A 21,579-nucleotide genomic window follows, 5' to 3' on the forward strand; every position below is an offset into this window, starting at 1 on the left:
CCTCCAGTGCAATCACATCCTTCCTATAATGTGGTGATCAGAACTGCACACAGTACTCCAGCTGTGGCCTCTCCAAGGTTCTATACAACTCCAACATGACCTCCCTACTTTTGTAATCTATGCCTTGATTGATAAAGGCAAGTGTCCCATATGCCTTTTTCATCACCCCACTAACATGCCTCTCTGCCTTCAGAGATCTTTGGACACACACGCCAAGGTCCCTTTGTTCCTCAGAACTTCCTAGTGCCATGCTGTTCACTGAATACTTCCTTGTCAAATTACTCTTTCCAAAGTGTATCACCTCACACTTTTCAGGGTTAAATTCCATGTGCCACTTACCTGCCCATTTGACCATCCCGTCTATATCTTCCTGTAGCCCAAGACACTCAACCTCACTGATAACCACCCGGCCAATCTCTGTGTCATCCGCAAACTTACTAATCCTACCCCCCACATAGTCATCTATGTCGTTTATACAAATGATGAATAATAGGGGACCCAGCACAGATCCCTGTGGTACGCCACTGGACACTGGCTTCCAGTCACTAAAGCATCCTTCTGTCATCACCCTCTGCCTCATACAACTAAGCCAATTTTGAATCCACCTTATCAAATTACCCTGTACCCATGTGCATTTGCCTTCTTTATAAGTCTCCCAAGTGAGACCTTGTCAAAGGCTTTGCTGAAATCCATATAAACTACATCAACTGCACTACCCTCATCTACACACCCGGTCACCTCCTCAAAAAATTCAATCAAATTTGTTAGGCATGACCTCTCTCTGACAAAACCATGCTGACTTTCCCTGATCAAACCTTGACTCTCCAAGTGGAGATAGATACTCTCCTTCAGAACTTTCTCCAATAGTTTCCCTACCACTGACATGAGACTCACTGGCCTGTAGTTCCCTGGCTTATCTCTATAACCCTTCTTAAATAGTGGAACCACATTAGCTGTTCTCCAGTCCTCTGGCACCTCCCCCGTGGCCAGAGAGGAATTAAAAATTCGGGTCAGAGCCCCTGCGATCTTCTCCTCCCTTGCCTCCCTCAGCATTATGGGCCACAAATGATCCGGACCTGGAGATTTGTCCACTTTTAAGCCTGCCAATACCTCCAATACGTTGTCACTCCCTATATCAATTTGCTTCAGATCCTCGTAGTCTCGCTGCCTGAGTTCGATTCCTTCATCCTCATTTTCTTGGGTGAAGATGGACGTGAAGTATTCATTCAACACTCTAGCGATGTCCTCTGGCTCCGCCCATAGATTGCCCCCTTGGTCCCTTATGGGCCCTACTCCTTTCCTATTGTTTCAGCCTGTCCCTGCTATTGAACTAATTTCTTCCTACCTTGACTCTATTTGTTCTCCCCATGTCCAGTCTCTTACCACCTAGATCTGTGACTCTTCTGATGGCCTCCATCACTTTAAAAGTTTCCAGTTTCCTGGCTCTAACTGTCTCCTCTTTACCAAGGTCATCCAATCTCTCTACACCTCCATTAACCACCAGGATGGTCTTAGAGCTCTCCACTTCTTCTCCGAACTGAGGCCCAACCAGTCCCCCTCCACCACCCTCCTCCTCCTCCTCCTGGCTGAGCTTGTTCTTGCACTAAATGACTTCTCCTTCAACCCCACACATTTCACATAGAATCACAGAATCTCACAGTGCAGAAGAGGTCCTTCAGCCAATCGAGTCTGCACCAACACATTAGAAACACCTGACCTACCTACCTAATCCCATTTACCAGCACTTGGCCCCTAGCCTTGAATGTTATGACGTGCCAAGTACGCATCCAGGTACTTATTAAAGGATGTGAGGCAACCTGCCTCCATCACCCTCCCAGGCAGCGCATTCCAGACCGTCACCATCCTCTGGGTAAAAAAAAATTTCTTCACATCCCCTCTAAACCTCCTGCCCCTCACCTTGAACTTGTGTCCCCTCGTGACTAAATCCCTATCCACCCTGTCCATGTCCCTCATAATTTTACAATGTGGTGACCAGAACTGCACACAGTACTCCAGCTGTGGCCTCACCAAGGTTCTATACAACACCAACATGACCTCCCTACTTTTGTAATCTATTACTCAAATGATAAAGACAAGTGTCCCAAATGCCTTTATCACCACCCACTAACATGCCCCTCCGTCTTCAGAGAACTATGGACACACACGCCAAGGTCTCTTTGTTTCCTTCAAATAAGAAGTGTTGCTATGGGCACCCATATGGGTCCTAGCTATGCCTGCCTTTTGTTGGGATATGTTGAATATCTCCTACTCATGCCCCCTACCTCAACTCTTTATCTGGTACATTGATGACTGTTTCCGTGCCGAGTCCTGCTTGCACCTTGTATTGGAAAGCTTCAGCAACTTTACTTCCAATTTCTGCCATTCTGTCAGTTTCACATGGTCCATCTCCAACTTTTCCCTTCCCTTCTTTGGCTTCCCTGTCTGCATTTCTGGCAGTAGGTTATTAACTAATATGCATTATAAGCCCATTGACTCCCAGAGTTACCTCGACTACGCTTCCTCAAACCTTATACTCTGTAAGGACTCCATTCCATTCTCCCAATCCCTCTTTCTCCGTTGCATCTGTTCTGATGATGTAACCTTCCACACCAATGTTTCTCAGGTGTCTTTGGGCGGAATTGTCACAGATTTGCACAAAGTAGCGGGCGGAAAAAAGGAATTTTTACTTGCTGGTCACAATGCGGGTTTACGCGCTGTATCATCCCATTCTGATGCCTCCCATCTCATTAATAATGCATTCCTGGGAAACATGCCAGGTTGTTGGTGGGGGGGGCGTCTGAATCGCCTGCCCCACCATCGCCTCAGGCCTTCAGTAATCTGGGCGCCATATTTAAAGTGTGCTCCTTCACAGAGCTAGCACTCTCTAAGGGATCGAAAGCTACTGCAAAGTCATGGCTACCAAAGGGAGGAAACATGCTGCCCACGAATTTAGCAATGCCACTGGTATAAAAATTGAGTGCCATGGTTACTTTCACGGCCACTGGCAGTGGATGCCCTCCATGGCCCTGTGTTGCCAAATCCTGCAGCAGGTGGCATATATGACCAACCAACATGTTCAGCTTTTGGTGTCACTGGTTCTCAGTCATCTGCAGAATGACAGGTGCCATCTATAGACCCTGGGTCTAGCAAGGCGCCTACAAGTGATGGCTCTCTGTGGATCTTCAGCTGCAAGTGCAGCCGGCCCTGCCGCCCCTTCATCTTGAGGGAGGTGCTCCTCCCTTTGTTGAGCCAAGCGCTTCCACCACTCTTTTCTTCTTCTCTTCTGCTCTCTGTAAGCCATGAGGCATACGACTAAATCACCAGGCTCCATGATCCTGATGTTCTCCACCTGCAGGATCAAAGAGAGAGACGCGTGGGCTGGCATGGGTGTACGAAGAACCTCTCTTGGCTAAGTCTGAAGGCCCCTTCATGCATGCCGGAGAGTGCTGGCCAACACTTGGATGGTCAGTGTGTAGTGCGCTCACTGGCTGACCAAAACCCCACCCACCTGCGCCCCACTCCACCTTACCGATTGGCGGAAGCTTCGGCCACTGGACTACATGCTGTGCTCTCAGCTCAGGCGCAGGCATTCTCCTAACCTGCACTGCAAGGCTGCACTGTTAGCTTGAACCATGGGAGAAACTGGTCCAAACCTTAGTAAAGACATTGCAAGGGGCTGTGAGCACCTCCCCCAGTGACTGTGGCATGGCCACCTTCGCAAGGGGGTTGTACAGCTTGCCCAGTTGGCCAATTGCTCTGCTGCCTCCTAAAGTACACATTAACTTGCAGTCTTTTGCATTGCTTGAGTGGGCAGAAAAGCTTCAGAGGCCCGACTGCAAGCAGGTCAATGGAGCTGCAGCTGAATGGTCTTGGCTGCAGAAGAATGCTCACTTTTGATCAGCTTTTCCAAGTACGTGCTGAAGTAATTCCTTCATTCCGCATGCCCCCTCCCCCCCAACACCATCCCTCCGCCCCGGTTTGACCCACACTGGAGCCCTTGCCCTGGCACCACACTGAAAGCCAGCTAGGAAGGGAAAAAGACTTGCCTCTGACCCCACAAATGCACAGTGCCACTTCCTTGATGCCCTACGGACAAAGCTGCAAGGACTGCGCAAGGTTGTGTGCGCTTGTGGCAGGAAACACAGCCTGTTATTGATGGGTGGAGCAGGCAACCACAAACTGGTTTCATGAAGGCGTAAAACCGATTCTTAGCCTGTTCACCATTTTGTCCCCCCTTCGCCCGCAATGATGTCTGATTCCAATGGGGCCAGAAAATTCAGCCTTTTTTTTTCCTCAACTGAGATTTACCCCCTCCCAGGTTGACAGGGTCTTCAGCCATGTTCGCCATATTAGCCCTACTTCTAGTCTCACTCTTCCCCTCCCTCCAAGAAACACAGTAGGGTCCCCTTGTGCTCACATTCCACCCCACCCGCCTCCGCATTCAACAGATCATTTTCCGCCACCATCAATATGAATCCACCACCAAATACATCTCCTCTCCTTCCCTCCCCTTTCAACATTCTGAAGGGACCATTCCCTATGTGATTTAGGGGAGACGATGGCCTCTGCTAATACTCTGGGGACAAATTCAGCAGCTGGTAGAATTTAAATTCAATTAATAAAGCTTATTCCAGTATGGCAACCATGAAACTATCATCAATTGTTGCAAAAACACATCTGGTTCTCTAATTCCACAAAGTGAAGGTAAACTGCCGTCCTTACCCCATCTGGCCTGCTCATGACTCCAAAATCATGGCAATATGCTTGACTCTTAACTGCTCTCTGAAATGGCTGAGCAAGCCACTCAGTTCAAAGGTACTTAGGGACAGGTAACAATGCTGGCCCTGCCAGCACTGCCTACACCCCATGAAACAATAAAAAAATTACACTCATTCACCCCCAACATCCCATCCCCTTCCTATGGCACCTTTCCATGCAAATACAGGGGATGTAACAACTGCCCTTTTACTTCAATTTCCAAGGCCTCAAACACTCCTTATACTTCTTTCAATCTAGTCTACTGTATTCACTGTTCACAATATGGTCTCTTCTACATCGGGGAGAGCAAAGTGGGTGACCGCTTTGCGGAACACACCTCCGTTCTGTCCACAAGCATGACTCTGATTTTCCAGTGGTCTATCTTTTATTTATCTATCTTTCTCTCCTGCTGACCTTTTTGTCCTCAGCCTATTGCACTGAAGCTCAATGTAAGCTTCAGGAGTAGAATCTCATTTGGCACTTTATAGCCTTCTGGACTCAACATCGAGTTCAACAATTTCAGACTGCAAACTTTGTCCCCCATTTTGTTTCATTTTCTTTCCTTGTTTAGCTTTTGTTTACAGTCAGCAGCATACCTGCTTTTGTTTCTTTTTTTTGCCCCATCACCATTCCCTTTGGCCTAGGAAGAATAACTCTTCTGTCATTTAATCTCTCCTGTTGTTCACCCTACCACAGACCTTCCTTTGTTTTTGTCCCACCCAGCCCTTGATCAAAGCCTTTTGCATCTCAAACTTCTCCCAATTCTGAAGACAGGTCACCAACCTGAAACATTAGCTCTGTCTCTCTCACAGATGCTGCCTAACCTGTTTTGTCCAGCATTTTCTGTTTTTATTTTATAAATGCTAGTTCTTTTTTGCTTTCCATATGCTGACTTACATTGGTGCTACTACTTGGCAGAAACAATCTGGATTCAGAAATTCCATGAAAAGTTGACAAATTTGCAGCCTCTGTAAACTTGGGAAAGGGGAGGTCAAGTCTAACCAGGGAGCCATGGATTCACAAGTGAGTTAGATAAAATCCACGAGGATAAAACAGCCAAAATAAAACTCAATATCAGGCATTGCACACTGAAAATAAAGATGGGTGACATGCTTCTAGTGAAGTGCTAAAATAGCAAAGACAAGACAAAAGAAAAAATCTGTAGTTGAGTCATGCCTGGCTAATGTGGAGAAACAGTAAGCAAAACATAAAGAATGATTAATTAGATTACTAAATCAGTAGAATACAAGTTATTGGACACAATGGTGAGACTGTGCAGTGCTGTCATCAGGCCCAACCTAGTAAAACAGGCTAATTTCTGGTCTGGAGGCATATAAGAGATATTCAAGCTCTTGTAGGGATGAGATGCACAAGGCTAATCCTGGTGTCAAAGGCCTGAACTACAAGGATAGACTGAAGAACCTTGGATGCTTCACCCTTGAAAATAGGTAACTCTGAGGAGACCTCATAAAACTATAAAATATGATAAATCTGGAGCACTAGTGTTTCAAACTGGTGGAAGACAAATTTAGTACAGATGTCAGAAAATAGTTCTTTGCCTGAAGAGTTATCAACACATGGAATGAACTTTCAGATGTGGTAATGATTCTTTAAATAATGTAACTGACAGCTGAATTCAATGATAGGTGACTGCAGCTTTTCAGGGTATCTGTTTATATTGTGATTGAGTGCCCTTTGGCATATTTGAGATAAAGAGCTGTGATGATCACAAGAAGGGAAATCATGCAGAGGGGAGATCACACTTGTGAAAGCTGAAAAGCATCACTCTTGTTTGAGGATGTAACAACCTTTTTGATTTTACATGTTTATAGTTTATACTTGTTATGCATGTGATGAATGTTACTGCTCGATTTGTTTGCTTTCTTTAAATTCACATACGCACCATTTGATTAGTGTCCAAATAAGACTATGCACACTGTATTAAGTGTCAGTTTGAGGAAATGGAGATAAGCTTAGCAGATCTCAGCTTTCTAGAAAGAAATGAAACTGGCAAAGTCAGCATTCGCTGCCCATCCCTGTGCAACTGAGTGATTTGCTGGGCCATTTCAGAGGGCAGTTAGGAGTCAACACATTGCTGTAGGTCTGGGCCCATGCATGATAGCTAAACTGGGTGAGGAAAGCAGATTTCCTTCCCTAAAGAACATTAGTGAGCCAGATGTGTTTTCTCGACAACCCAGTAGTTTCATGGTCACTGCTACTAATTCCCTAAGCTGCCCTGATAGGAGATGTATATAAATCTTTGGACCATTAGTCCAGGCCTCTGGATTATTAGTCCAGTAAGATAACCATTATTCTACTATGGCCACGATTGTACAACCAGCCCCGGCCCGTGCATGCGAAATCCCGAAGCCTGTCGGAACATACGAGTTCTCGGCCCCACTCCACAAGACAGTAAATTGGATCTCATAGCAAGATAACCACTATGCTACTATAGCCACAATTGTACAACATATTTTGTTTTTGTTTGGTTCCATGAGACCATGAAAACAAAAGGTTCTGAACTGCATGGAATATTCAAATGTTGTTTGGGTTTGGTTTCAATTAAAGGATTTGTCTCCATACTTTTCACAGAATGCCCAAGGTGCTTCACTGCTAATTAAATACTTTTGCAGTGTTGTCACTGCTGGTATAAGGAAAGCGGGTGGCCAATTGCAGCCAGCAAGATCCCACGAACTACAATGAGATAATTGATCAGATAATCTGTTTTAGGGTTACTGGTTGAGGGATAAATATTGGTCAGGACATCTCCATTGCTCTTCTTCAGATAGTATCTTATTTTATTCCAGAATCTTATGCACTCACTTGAATGGGCAGCACTCCCTCAGTACTTCACTATAGTGTCAGCCCACATTATATGCTCAAGTTTCTGGAATGGAGCTTGAACCCACAAACGTTTGACTCAGAGGCAAAGATTCTGCCACTGAGCCAAGACTGGCATTTAACTGATGTGCAGTTTTTTTCCAATGTCTGAACCTACTACAGTTTTTCCAAAATTATTTTTAAAAATACATTTTTTTTAAATTAGGAATTGTGAATGCTCCTTCCAGCAGAGTCAAAGCACACAAAAAATGTTTTTTCTTTAAGTTGCATTCTTTACCATAAAATAAACAAACTCCAGCAATCGTAGCTAGAGAAACCTTAAAAATTTTAGGTACCAAATATTAGAAACTAGTCAGGGAAAACTGAGCTGAAATTACTCCATTTATAACAGCTGAAGTGAACCATTGCCCTAGAAAAAAACAGATACGCTGGAGCAGAAATATTATCCATTATCGCAGCTTTAACACAAACATGGCAAACAGAAGTTAAACACTTCTCCAACTCAGTCAACAGCCTGACTAATTTATCCAGATTTCAGGGAATCTGTCGTCATTTTGGTATAATGAGCAAACAAGCCAAACTGACACAAATTGTATCACATTTTCACAAAAGCATGCTAGCAAAAAAAAACTCTAAACTAAAAACTTCATGGTGAAAAGTCCCATCTGGTCTTCATTTTCTAATAAAAATCAATTTACAGCACCACTGCACATTACTAATGTGGATTCAAGACACAACAGATACTTTAATTTCACCTCATTTTTATCTGTGAAAAACTGTATCCCACATTTTAATGCCTTTTTAACGCTGATGAATGTTTATGACACATTAACATTTTGAAAAACAGCTGAAGAAGAACTGAATGCATTCAGGTTTTCACAAAATGAAGTGCTTATGGTACAGCTCATTAAGTTTCTACAGACTGCAGCAAACCGTGACTAGTATTTAAAGGGGCGACACATTTTTGACTAAACAACTGGCTCACAATTATGATTCTCTAGTAACACTATGGAAGCAATTTGGTCAACATTAAAAATGGCCTATGCCTCTATATGTTAAAATAAGTATTTAGAACCATGCAAGAAACAGGGATAAAAAAAACTGAAATAAAAACAGAAAATCCTGGAAATACACTGCAGGTCTGGCAGCATCTGTGGAGAGATGCAGAGAAAATGTCTCAGGTTGATGATCTTTCTTCTGAACTGGGTTGCCAGACCTTCCGGTTATTTCCAGCATTTTCTGTTTTTATTTTTGATTCCCAGCATTCAGATTTTACTCTGGTAGAATTGTACAAGTGTCATTTTGAAAAATAGAGAGGAGACTAATGATGTGGCATGACCGTAGCTTTCATCTTACACCCTCCAGCTGTAGCATGGGAGAGTGCTGCGGAGCAATTCATCACCAATCTGCTCTTTACCTAGACTGTAGGTAGAATCTAGTGAAACACCCAGAAGTGGGAAACAAGGCAGGCAGGAGCACTTAAATGTGAAATGTCAGCTTCCCAACAACGAGATGAAAGTTGGGAAGTAATGTTGGTGGCGGATTAAACGCAGGCGGTGGGAACCTATTTTTGATGCATTGGCATGTCGTGCATACTCAATGGTTACCAGATTAAATTATACCCTTGCCATGAAGTCAACAGCAAACAAGTAAAACCTGTCTTCAGATTCACGGCTGGATAAAGGTGACGTGCAGCATAGTAGTCTTCTTGGTGGATTTGGAGTGAGTAGCAGCTGCTTTTCTTGAGGAACTTTGTTGGACCAGGGGAGAGGTGGCTGAGCTGTTGCATTGATCCTGGGTAGTGGCTGTCCAAGGAGGTTGTGGCATGGCTGTCCGAGGAAGTGAGGGTGGCAGCTGTTCAGGGAGGTTAAGGCATTGCTGTCCGAGGGAGGGAGGTCATGGCATCACTAAGAAGGGTTGCGGGGGACAGACAGAGGAAGCTGGGTGGCAGAGGGAAGCGCAATTTCTGCTGAAGGCAGCTCAAGCATTAGATGGGAGATCAAGGGTATTGGAGGGCATGTCAACGGTGAGGCTGGGACAGTAGAGGGTAACCATGGGAAGTCAAGGGTGATAGAGGGAGGGTCAAGGATGTCAGGAGGGAAGGTCCAGGGTGCTGGGGGGTAGCTTGATGGCCCCAAGTGAACAAGGGTGACAGATAGTTGATCAAAGCTGATGATGAGCGGCTCAAGGGTCAGAGAAAGCAGGGCTAAGGTGATGGAGGGAGGGTCGAGGGTGGGAAGTTCAAAGGTAATTGGGGGAGGGTGCAGGGTGATTGTTTGCAGCTCCAGAGATCCAAGTGTGGCAGGTGGGGAAGGCGTGGCCGCAGTTCAAATTCAAAATCTTCCTCACAGACAGGCAGAATGATCCTGCTGGCAACCAGGGAGTGAGTGCCTGTCCTGGTGCCTAAGGCCTTCAGATCTTCATCCACCGTGAGCAAATGGTGGTATCAGCGACTTCCTACCTGCTCCCACTGCACAACTGGCTGGGCCCCTCAACTGTGCATAGCTAATTGACTGACCGATGCTTAATTGTGATTGGTCACCCGCTCGCCTTTGAGTGGAAGTCCTACTCACATCTGGTCCCACTGTCAGTGTACTGAAACAGCATCCCACCCTGTATTTCTCTTTCACTGCTTTCCCTTGATTATGTGCCCCCAAAGGGCCACACTCCACACAAGGTGAACAGAGTTGCAAAGTAGACAATGCAATTTGAGAAATGGTAGCTTAATGGCAATGCATATTTTGTATAAATGCAAATTCTAGAAATAATCAGTTTAAACATGAAGACTTACTTTCTTAGACAGCAAGTTTATCCATGGAGAGCTGCAGTTACTCAGATCTGGGCCCAATGGATCCCAGAGTCCTTCGGGTGACAGGCATGTATAGGTGGCTAGACCTGTAGATATTGAAAAAATATCAAGTATATAATTGTGAATAGGTGCAATAATCAGCCCCTTTCATTTACCAATTTTTCAGGTGCTTCCTTTGTCATAGACGACTCCAACTCATCAAAGAAGGGTAATGCAGCTGCCAGCAGGCCAGTTGGTATCTGTCAATACTGCTCTATAACCATCTACTAGAGAATATGCATTGATTTAGTTCATGCTTCCCTTCTGCCTTTCCCCCTCAGTCCCAAAGTGTGTGGGTATGTCTTCTTTCAGACACAGAACTGGGGAAAATACCTCCAGAGTACAGGCAGATTTCACTGGAGCAAATTCCATCTGCTTTGTTACTATGATTACTAACCTTAGAAAGCTCACTATCTAACAGCAATGCAGTATGTATATCAGTTATTACTATAGTTCGGGAAATCTGCCCAGTTTAATAACAGGCCAGTGCCAGATTACCACTCAAGTGGGAAAGTTAAAAATCATTCCCCTACCCCCACCACCTGACTTAATTTGCTGGTGAATATAAACAATTTATAGATGGACTGATGCATGTCATAGTATATTCATCATTATCTGGTCTTCAGTATACTTGCTTTAAAATACAAGAAAAGAGTAGGGAAATCGGAAATCATTTGATAGCTCTGATGACTGGCTGATGCAGGGAAAGGCCCAATGGGCTTATGGCCTCCTCTTATACTTGCATTCAACAAAATATTATTGAGGGTGGGATTGGGTTTCAAATAAATATACCATATTAAAGTAAAAACTTTCAGAAGAACCTCAGTACTTGAGTGTTTACAGGTTGCGGAAGTTCTCAAACCCCGGCAGCCAGAGATATTCAAGGTATCTAAATCACCCTTTATTACTTTTCAAACCACATTGCATTATTTACAATCAAGCAAATGCAAGTTACATCTTACTAAATCATAATATTCAAAAGAAAATCAAAGTTCAAAAGTTTCAACTAAGAAAATAAAACCATTGGTCAACTTAAAATTCCAGCAGCAAGCTCCTTACCTATTGTTCCCAGAGGACATGGCCTTTTAGCCACCTCGCCTGGTTGAGTTCTGGGCCAAGGTATGTCACGTTTGTCTGTGGCTTCACAGCATTCTGCCCCCTCAGCAGGGTGCTGTGATGCTATCGGTGTCTTTGCAGTGGTCCCATGAATTAATGGAGGATTCTCCGACACTGGTGTTGTTGTGGTTTTGACACTTCTTCCTGAAGCCATTGTTGTTGTGGCTATGGTAGTGGTCTTCTCAACACTGGGGCTTTTTGTAGCTTCCATGATGAATGGTGAAGATGTTGATTCTGAAATAAAGATCCAAGATTATGGTTACTCATTTGAAAAACAATATTAAAGCATTCATTTCCAGAACTACTGGTTTTATGGTAACTAAGTAAGACAAATTTTATTTTAGTACATGGTGAACTGGCATTCATGCCATGAGCATGGGGATCTCATCTATGATTCCATCCATTTATATTGAGACCCACTTGTTTACAATAAATGGAATTCAATTTCACAATGAGAGTACGAAACTTCCACATATTGAAATGTCAAAAATCACAATATAGGAGGGTTTACAAACAAAATTTGACTCCAAGCCACAAACAAAATGTTAGGGAAAATGACAAAAAGTTTGGTCAACTGAAGGTATCGCGGAGGGTTGTGCTGTTAGAGGAGATTACAGAAATAAGGAGGAGTGAGGCATGGAGGAATTTGAAAATAAAGATGAGAATTTTGAAACTGAGGTATTGCTTAACTGCAGCCAAAATAGATCAGCGAGCACAAGGATGATGGGTCAATGGGAGTTGGTGCAAGTTAGAACACAAGCAGCAGCTTTAGGTGACCTCAAGTTTCATTTTTCTCCTGAAAATGGCTAAACTAATTTGCTCAGAGAAAAACAATCCAAAAAAAAATGCAGGCAATCAAAATAATTTTAAGTAATCTAATAATTTGCTCTTTCAGGTTTTCAGCATTTCATTTAGAATGGAGTGTGAATTGCAGAAGGTCATGTACGCACCAGAGCCAAGGCGCAGAGAACATCAAGAGAGAAAGGGGGAAAGAAAATAGAGCATGAGAGTGAGAGCCCACGACATGAAACCTATTACCTGCACCCCTATAATTGACTATCCTGACTACCAGCCAGGATTTTCACAGAATAAAGCCTTGCTAGATGACAGTGCCTAATTACACAGTTTCTTGTGTTATTTATATTTCAGCTCCATTCATTCAGCCCAACATAATCAGAGACCTCTCCCCATTCAATTGATCCTTTCACCTGCCTCCAGTATTCTCCCCCTCCATCTGGACCCCTCCCTCTGGCCTCTTACCTGCCCTTGATCTTTTCATTGTGAACTGTCGGCATGACATCAGCCATCTCAATTTCTCTGCTCCTCTCACCCATTCTAACCTCTCTCCTTCTGAACTCGCTGCACTCCATTCTCTCAGGCCCAACCCTGACTTTGTTATCAAACCTGCTGACAAGGGTGGTGCTGCTGTTGTCTGGTGTACTGACCTCTACCTCACAGAAGTTGAACGCCAAATCTCAGGCACTTCCTCCTACCTCCCCCTGGACCATGACCCCACCACCGAACATCAAGCCATTGTTTCCAGGACTGCCACTGACCTCATCTCCTCTGGAGATCTTCCCTCTACAGCTTCCAACCTCAGTCTCCTAACTTCGGACAACCCACTTTTACCTCCTCCCCAAAATCCACAAACAGGAATGTACCAGTAGACCGATCGTGTCAGCCTGTTCCTGCCCCACGGAACTCATTTCCTCCTATCTTGACTCCATTCTCTCTCCCCTTGTCCAGTCTCTTACCACCTACATCCATGATTCCTCTGATGCCCTACATCATATCAACAATTTCCAGTTCCCTGGCCCCAACCGCCTCCTCTACACCATGGATGTCCAATCCCTCTACACTTCCATCCCCCACCGGGATGGTCTGAGGGCTTTCCGCTTCTTACTTGAACAGAGGCCGAACAACCACCATCTGCCACCACTGTCCTCCGTCTGGCTGAACTTGCTCTCTCACTGAACAATTTCTCCTTAAACTTTTCTCACTTCCTCCAAATAAAAGGTGTGGCTGTGGGTACCCGCATGGGCCCCAGTTATACCTGTCTCTTTAAGGGCTATGTGGAACATTCCTTGTTCCAGTCCTACTCAGGCCCCTTCCCACAACTCTTTTTTCGATACATCAACTCTGTTTTGGTGCTGCTTCATGCTCTCGTCTGGACCTGGAAAAATGTATCACTTTTGCTTCCAATTTCCACCCCTCCATCACTTTCACATGGTCCATCTCCGACACTTCCCTTCCCTTCCTTGACCTCTCTGACTCAATTTCTGGTGATAGATTGTCCATCAATATTCATTACAAGCCTACCGACTCCCACAGCTACCTTGACTACAGGTCCTCACACCCTGCTTCCTGTAAAATGTCCATCCCATTCGCTCAGTCCCTTTGCCTCCGTCGCATCCGTTCTGATGATGCCATGTTCCAAAACAGTGCTTCTGACATGTCTTCCTTCTTCCTTAGCCGAGGTTTCCCACCCAAGGTGGTTGACAGGGCCCACAACCGTGTCCGACCCATCTCCCGCACCTCTGCCCTCACACCTTCCTTTCCCTCCCAGAGCCATGGTAGGGTCCCCCTTGTCCTCACTTTTCACCCTACCAGCAGACTGAGTGACCGCTTTGCAGAACACCTATGGTCTGTCTGCGAGCATGACCCAGACCTCCCTGTCGCTTGCCATTTCAACACACCGCCCTGCTCTCATGCCCACATGTCCGTCCTTGGCCTGCTACAATGTTCCAGTGAAGCTCAACACAAACTGGATGAACAGCACCTCACCTTCCGATTAGGCACTTTACAGCCTTCCGGACTCATCATTGAGTTCAACAACTTCAGACCATGAACTCTCTCCTCCATCCCCATCCTCTTTTGATTCCCCCCTTTTTTCTTGTTCATTTTTATTTTTCAATTTGTATTTATTAATTTATGAATTTATTTTTTCCACATTTATATTCATTATTTTAAAAATTTATTTCCATTTTTATTCATTGTTTTATCCCCAGCTTTTAGCCTTTTTGATCTTATTCATCACCATCCCCCTCCCCCCACCCCACCCCCACGAGGGCCATCTGTCACTTTCCAGAGTGCTTACTCTGGTCCTGCCATTATCACATTCTGCTTTCCACTCAATGTCACCATTAGCACCTCCTTTAGGCCAGTACCACCACTATTAACACCCCATTTGACCTTTTGTTTGTGACATCTTTCGCAATCTCTCCTTTGCCTCCACCTATCGCAGGCCTTCTCTCCAGCTTCACCTGTTCCGCTCCCCCTTAAACAGTATAAATTTCACCACATTTTTACTTCTCTTTAGCTCTGAAGAGTCATACGGACTCTAAACGTTAACTCTGTCTTTCTCTCCACAGATGCTGTCAGACCTGAAGTTTTCCAGCAGTTTTTGTTTCAGATTTTCAGCATCCGCAGTATTTTGCCTTATAATTTATAGAATCATTTTCACCCACAGCTGTAAAGATTTTTAGCAGCAACATCAGATACACTTGCTGTAATTATTCTAATATTTGTGCTATGCTTCAAGCTTCCTCAGTTCTTTCTCACGCCCAATACTAAAGGTATCTCAGAGATAACCTGGCACCCCCTGGAAGCTAGCAGACAGCAACATAGATTAAAAGCACCACATTATTGTATTAAAGTCCACTGACTGGTTGGCAAGTGGACTCTGATTGGTTGAGGCGTTGCCATGAAGAATGCACCAATTGATGGTGACTGACAGTTAAGTCAAGCATTGCTCGAAATTTAAACCAGGCAGCTTGGCCCTGATGATTAAGGCATTGCCCTGAGGAATGAGTCAGCAAATGGCTGTCACTTATTTTGTTCAGCTGAAACAGGCACAATGTGTGTATATGTTCTTTCTGCCTGCAAAGTACAGGGACCCGTGTATCAATATATGTAACTTCCAGTACATGCAAATGCACCACACTGCGAGCCTGACTGACAATCAGCGTAATTCTTAGCGCACTGAGGATTATTTAGCAAATGTTGTCCAATTGCAGAATCACATCTAATGTTGGACACTGTGTTTTGAGTTTTACAAGCACGGGCTAGTTGGGTATGACCTGTACGTTGCCTGTTGTGAACAGTGGCTGGGACATGCTGTTTGATACGATCCACCAGACTTTGGGATGTATGGCCTACACACACTGGCACTGAAATTCATATACCACATTACTAATTTATGAGGTAGGTAGAATCCTGTTAATGGCGAATACCACTTGTGTGGCTACAAATTCCCAGCCTCTGACCTGCTCTTGTAGCCTCAGTATTTATATGGCTGGTTCAGTTAAGTTTCTGGTCAATGGTAACCCCCAGGAAGTTGATAATGGGGTTTTCAGTGATGGTAATGCCATTGAATGTCAAGGGGAGATGGTTTGATTCTCTTTTATTGGAAATGGTCATTGCCTGGGACAAGTCTTCAGTAGCATTGCTGAAATATTGTCAAGGCCCAAAGCTTTTGCAGTATCCAGTGCCTTCAGCCATTTCTTGATATTATGTAGAGTAAATCGGATTGGCCAAAGACTGGCATTTGTGATGCTAGGGACCTCTGGGGGAGGCCAAAATGGATCACTCATTCAGCACTTCTGGCTGAAGCTTGTTTCAAATGCTTCAGCCTTGTCCTTTGCACTGATGTGCTGGGCTTCCCCATCATTGAGGATGGGGATATTTGTGGAGTCCTCTTCTCTTCCCATTAGTTGTTTAATTGTCTACCACCATTCATGACTGGATGTGGCAGGACTGCAGAGCTTAGATCTGATCCATTGGTTGTGGGGTCGCTTAGCTCTGTCTATTGCATGCTGCTTTCACTGTTTGGCACGCAAGTAGTCCTGTGTTGTAGCTTCACCAGGTTAACACCCCATTTTTAGGTATGCCTGGTGCTGCTCCTGGCATGCCCTCCTGCACTCTTCATTGAACCAGGGTTGGTCCCCCAGTGTGATGGTAATGGTAGAATGGAGACCATGAGGTTACAGATTGTGGTTGAATACAATTCTACTGTTGCTAATAGCCCACAGCATCTCATGGTAGCCCATTCTTGAGTTGCTAGATCTGTTTGAAATCTATTCCATTTAGCACGGTTGTAGGGCCACACAATACAATGGAGGGCATCCTCAGTGGGAGGACAGGACATTAGACAATCACAGTTCAGAGTGTTTTCTACCTTTCCTAATCTGGATTCTTCAACTCCTGTAATTCAGATCACTCATCAGTGAGTTGTGACTCCCTGCACCTTCAAGGGAATCTTTACTAATCTTTGAACTTATCTAAGCTTTTAGTAATGTATGAGACTTACATACAATACAACACTGACAGCAGAAACATTATCATTCATCTTCATGAAAGCAAAAAAACAAAAGAAGAGCACAATGCAAATGTTAAGCCATTTCTTTTACAAATATGTAAATAGCATTTATTTCCTTCTTAACACAGAAACTGTGCTAGACCGAATGATACTCTTGTAAGTTCCAAACTGACGGTGCACAAATTTGTACAATTTAACTGTCTCCAAAACAGTTACTAGAATATCTGAGTTTTAATAACTGTTGGCCACACTAAAAATTAGTCATGCACACAACTGATAAACCAGACTCTGTTCACAATAACATGGCTCTTCACTCAAACTTTGCAAATGACTGACAAAATTTGAAACATTGTCAAATTATGCTTGGAACAAGATACTGATTACTAGCAACTGGATTAAAAGAACAAAAATAATTTTGATTAGTACCAAATGAAAGGGATGGTCTACCAAGCTAAAAGAAGATGAAACTGATTCATTTTTGGTGGAGGGAGCTGCAGTTCTCAGCCAGCTTCAGTCTTTTGTGGTGCTAGATGAATGTTCCATCATATTTTTCCCTCCACGATCATTGGAGCCAGAAGCAAATTATAACTAACTTGGAACCTTAATCCCCATAAACCCATTGAAATACAGTCTCACCTTTGAAAAACTGAATGACAGAGTCAGTCCATTTCAGCATGCTCAATAAACATGCACAAAGCCAAGGTAATGGTCACCTTAGGTGTCCGACAAGCACTGTTAATGCTAGATTAACAGTTATAAGATCATATCATTACTTAATAGTGCAGTGAGACATGCTAATTGTTTCTAACACTTGGATGTGACACAGAATTGCTTTCCCAGAGGCAAGTGTCTGCATTCTGATTTTTTTCTTAACAGAACCTTTTAAGCTTAGAAATACAATAGAAAGGAAACCCATAAATATCACATTTGTATCACACATGGTTCTGCCCAATGATAATGCTGTCTGTGATATCTTCATGTCCACAAAAGCCTGAAACATTTGTAAAACATTTATCAGAAAAAAACAAGGACACTATGCAGATTCAGAGTATTGTACTTTACACCACTGATGCATTGCAGTCACTTAGTCTACAACCTTACAATGACATCGCACTGAACTCTCAAACTGTTTTCCTGCTATCAAAAGCAACGAAACAGTGGCTGCTGAATTTCACGATCCTGTACAAGATGACTACATTAAGTTGGAAACTAAAAAAAAAACAGAATTCAAGAGGATTACAAAGCTAAACCGTGCAGCAGTGGTTATCTGACTCCAGTTGAGTATGACCAATGTGCTGCTCTGGAGTGGACTAAATATACTTATTGTTAACTGAAGGTTTTTGTCTAATTTCCCAGTCCATCTGTTCCAATCTGCTTCACCTGGAATATCGTGGTTAAACAGTTCATATGAAGAAGTGAGGACATTAACACATGGTCAATTATTTGATATGAGCTGGCTCTGTTAAATGTTAAAAATGTAATTGTGCCAACGTGTGTGTTGTCGAGCTCTTAGTTTAACCATTTCAAAGCTCTCTGTTTGGGTCATGCTCTACAAGGTTAATACAGATGTTTAGTTAAATCATTACACAGTTATCTGCCAACCTTATCTATGGGGAACAAAAACAGAATTACCTGGAAAAACTCAGCAGGTCTGGCAGCATCGGCGGAGAAGAAAAGAGTTGACGTTGAATGCGGAGGCTGGTGGGGTCCCCCTTGTCCTCACTTATCACCCCACCAGCCTCTGCATTCAAAGGATCATCCTCCGCCATTTCCGCCAACTCCAGCATGATGCCACCACTAAACACATCTTCACTTCACCCCCCCGGCGGCATTCCGTAGGGATCGTTCCCTCCAGGACACCCTGGTCCACTCCTCCATCACCCCCTACTCCTCAACCCCCACCTATGGCACCTCCCCATGCCCACGCAGAAGATACAACACCTGCCCCTTCACTTCCTCTCTCCTCACCGTCCAAGGGCCCAAACACTCCTTTCAAGTGAAGCAGCATTTCACTTGCATTTCCCCTAACTTAGTCTACGGCATTCGTTGCTCCCAATGCGGTCTCCTCTACATTGGAGAGACCAAACGCAAACTGGGCGACCGCTTTGCAGAACACCTGCGGTCTGTCCGCAAGAAACACCCAAACCTCCCTGTCGCTTGCCATTTTAACACTCCACCCTGCTCTCTTGCCCACATGTCTGTCCTTGGCTTGCTGCATTGTTCCAGTGAAGCCCAACACAAACTGGAGGAACAGCACCTCATCTTCCGACTAGGCACTTTACAGCCTTCTGGGCTGAATATTGAATTCAACAACTTTAGATCTTAAACTCCCTCCCCCCATCCCCACCCCGTTTCTTCCCCCTCCTTTTGTTTTTTTCAATAATTTATATAGATTTTTCTTTTCCCACCTATTTCCATTATTTTTAAATCTACAACTAATACCTTGTCAGTCTTTCCACCCCACCCCCACTAGAGCTGTACCTTGAGTGTCCTGCCATCCATTCTTAATTAGCACATTTTCTTAGATAATATCACCACCTTCAACACCTCTTTGATCCTTTTGTCTGTGACATCTTTTGATTATCTGCTCCTATCACTGCTTGCTTGTCCCTACAACCACCACCCACCCCCCTCAACTTCTCTCCCCCCACAACCTTAAACCAGCTTATATTTCACCCCTCTCCTAACTATACTCAGTTCTGCTGAAGGGTCATGAGGACTCGAAACGTCAACTCTTTTCTTCTCCGCCGATGCTGCCTGACCTGCTGAGTTTTTCCATGTAATTCTGTTTTTGTTTTGGATTTCCAGCATCCGCAGTAGTTTTTTGTTTTTATCTCTGTGTTTAAGAGGCAGCTTGACAAATACGTGAATAGGATGGGAATAGAGGGATAAGGACCCCGGAAGTGCAAAATGTTTTAGTTTGACAGGCAATATGATCGGCGCAGGCTTGGAGGACCGAAGGGCCTGTTCCTGTGCTGTACTTTTCTTTGGTCTTTGTTCTTTTTCCCGCTCACTACCGCACTTAGTGGACACCTGGAATGATTCCACCCATAGTTGAAAAGGTAGATTTTAAGTAAACTTCTGAAGGATGGAGCAAAGATACTGCAAAGAAACACTCTAGTACACTTGCACTTACTGTTATTATGTGCATAGAATTAAAACAATATGGCTGGGAGAAAAAAAAAACACTGAGCATAGAATGGTGAACACACTCTCAAAGCTGGAGGGACAATCAGAGGCCTTCCAACTTGAAAAGAGAGAGAGTGCTTCAAAATAGAGATAACCTTACTTCAACTTCTTTAAATCCTAAATTAAAAAGTGTTTTTTTTTTTACAGGCAGGACACCATTGTGGGAGGAGTGGGGGTAATCACCTCCACAGGCAGCCTATGGTTGCTCTTGCACTCGAGCAGATTTGGAGGAAGACTAGGCCTACCTAGAGCACTGGCATTCCAGGAGGCCGCTTCCAGGCACCTAAACTGGACCCCACTGTCTGCAGGGAAATTCTAGTCAGCTTACTTTAATTGGCCTCAAGCGGCACTTAATAAACTACTCACCAATTGCTGCCTAATTCTGCCACCACAGAAAATGGCACAAAGAGGCTGGGTGGAACCAGGGAACTTGCAAGTCAGCTGGCAAGGCTATTTTTAGCTCCCACCTACCTCCACTTCTGGCCTGACGAAGACAGAAAACCAGTCCCAAGAATCCTCCTTCCCTGGATGAAGGAAGTGCTTCAACACAGTTGCACATTACTACTTGATAATTGGCTTCAGAAATGTACTGAGCTAGGTCTGGCAGCAGAGCAGGTCATTAAGAAGGCATGTTGCAGGAAAATTCAGGAGATTTGAAGCGGGAGAAAATATCTTGAAGAGGAATACGCCCATGGGAGAATAAATAAAATCTTTTTAAACAGGCTTTTCTGGGCTGGGAGTTCATTCTCCATGCTTCAATGCCACATGACTGACATTCTGGATTCATCTACAGTTTGTGATTTTGGTTGATAGTTTCAGTGGATTGGATTGGTTCCCAACTATTTTGGGGTCTGAAATTAATACTGTTCATAAGGGAAAGAGAAAAAAAAAATACAAAAATTACTCCTCGGGTACTTTTAAAAACAGTTTAACAGAATATTTAGCTTGAAAGAGCAGTTTTAGATGAATGTTCCCATTCTTCCATTCCGCTTCCACCCCCCTTCCCTGCCTGCACCACTGCCACCACAACCAGTAGCCTTTATCTCTCAAAAGTCCTGTCTTCCGTAAAAAGGACACGCGTTTCGGATTGAACCTGAATCGTTAGTAATCCTATCAGATTCTCTTCAAACAACAACTCTCCATGGTGAAATTAAACTGTTGAAAGTGCTGGCAATGTGGAACAAAACAGCAACAGACAACAGATTTATTGGAATCTGCTTTAATTACAGCTAACACTTTAAAAATGCCCTTTATTTTGCATAAATTTACTTCACTGGCACATTCAGACGTTAAAGGTTGAAAGATTTTAGCCTTGCAATTTGTGTTAATGAGTACATATTAACAAGGAAACATTTTTTTTAACAACTTATTTAGTTGCAAATTTAAAATGAGAGGCACATGCTGTGTACACATGGCAGTAGTTACTGTTTGATAAGTGGCACAATCATGTGGGTTGTTTTTTGACGATTTAGGAAGCTTGAGTTTGTTTATTGTGGGGTAAAAAGAGGTA

General features: G+C 43.9%; 1 protein-coding gene across 4 annotated transcripts in view; it reads right to left on the minus strand.

The window, feature by feature from the left end:
* LOC144698702 (adhesion G protein-coupled receptor L3-like) overlaps nucleotides 1-21,579 on the minus strand; it is an 891,299-nt gene that overhangs the window by 186,433 nt on the left and 683,287 nt on the right. For all 4 annotated transcript variants that reach the window (XM_078570511.1, XM_078570510.1, XM_078570509.1 and 1 more), the window contains 2 exons: nucleotides 11,507-11,797; nucleotides 10,391-10,494 (listed from right to left, as the gene is read on the minus strand). In XM_078570511.1, the coding sequence (XP_078426637.1) occupies nucleotides 10,391-10,494; nucleotides 11,507-11,797 (395 nt within the window). The remainder of the gene's footprint in view (nucleotides 1-10,390; nucleotides 10,495-11,506; nucleotides 11,798-21,579) is intronic.

Source organism: Cetorhinus maximus, chromosome 2 (assembly GCF_964194155.1).
Source record: "Cetorhinus maximus chromosome 2, sCetMax3.hap1.1, whole genome shotgun sequence".
In the NCBI taxonomy this organism is placed as follows: Eukaryota; Metazoa; Chordata; class Chondrichthyes; order Lamniformes; family Cetorhinidae; genus Cetorhinus; species Cetorhinus maximus.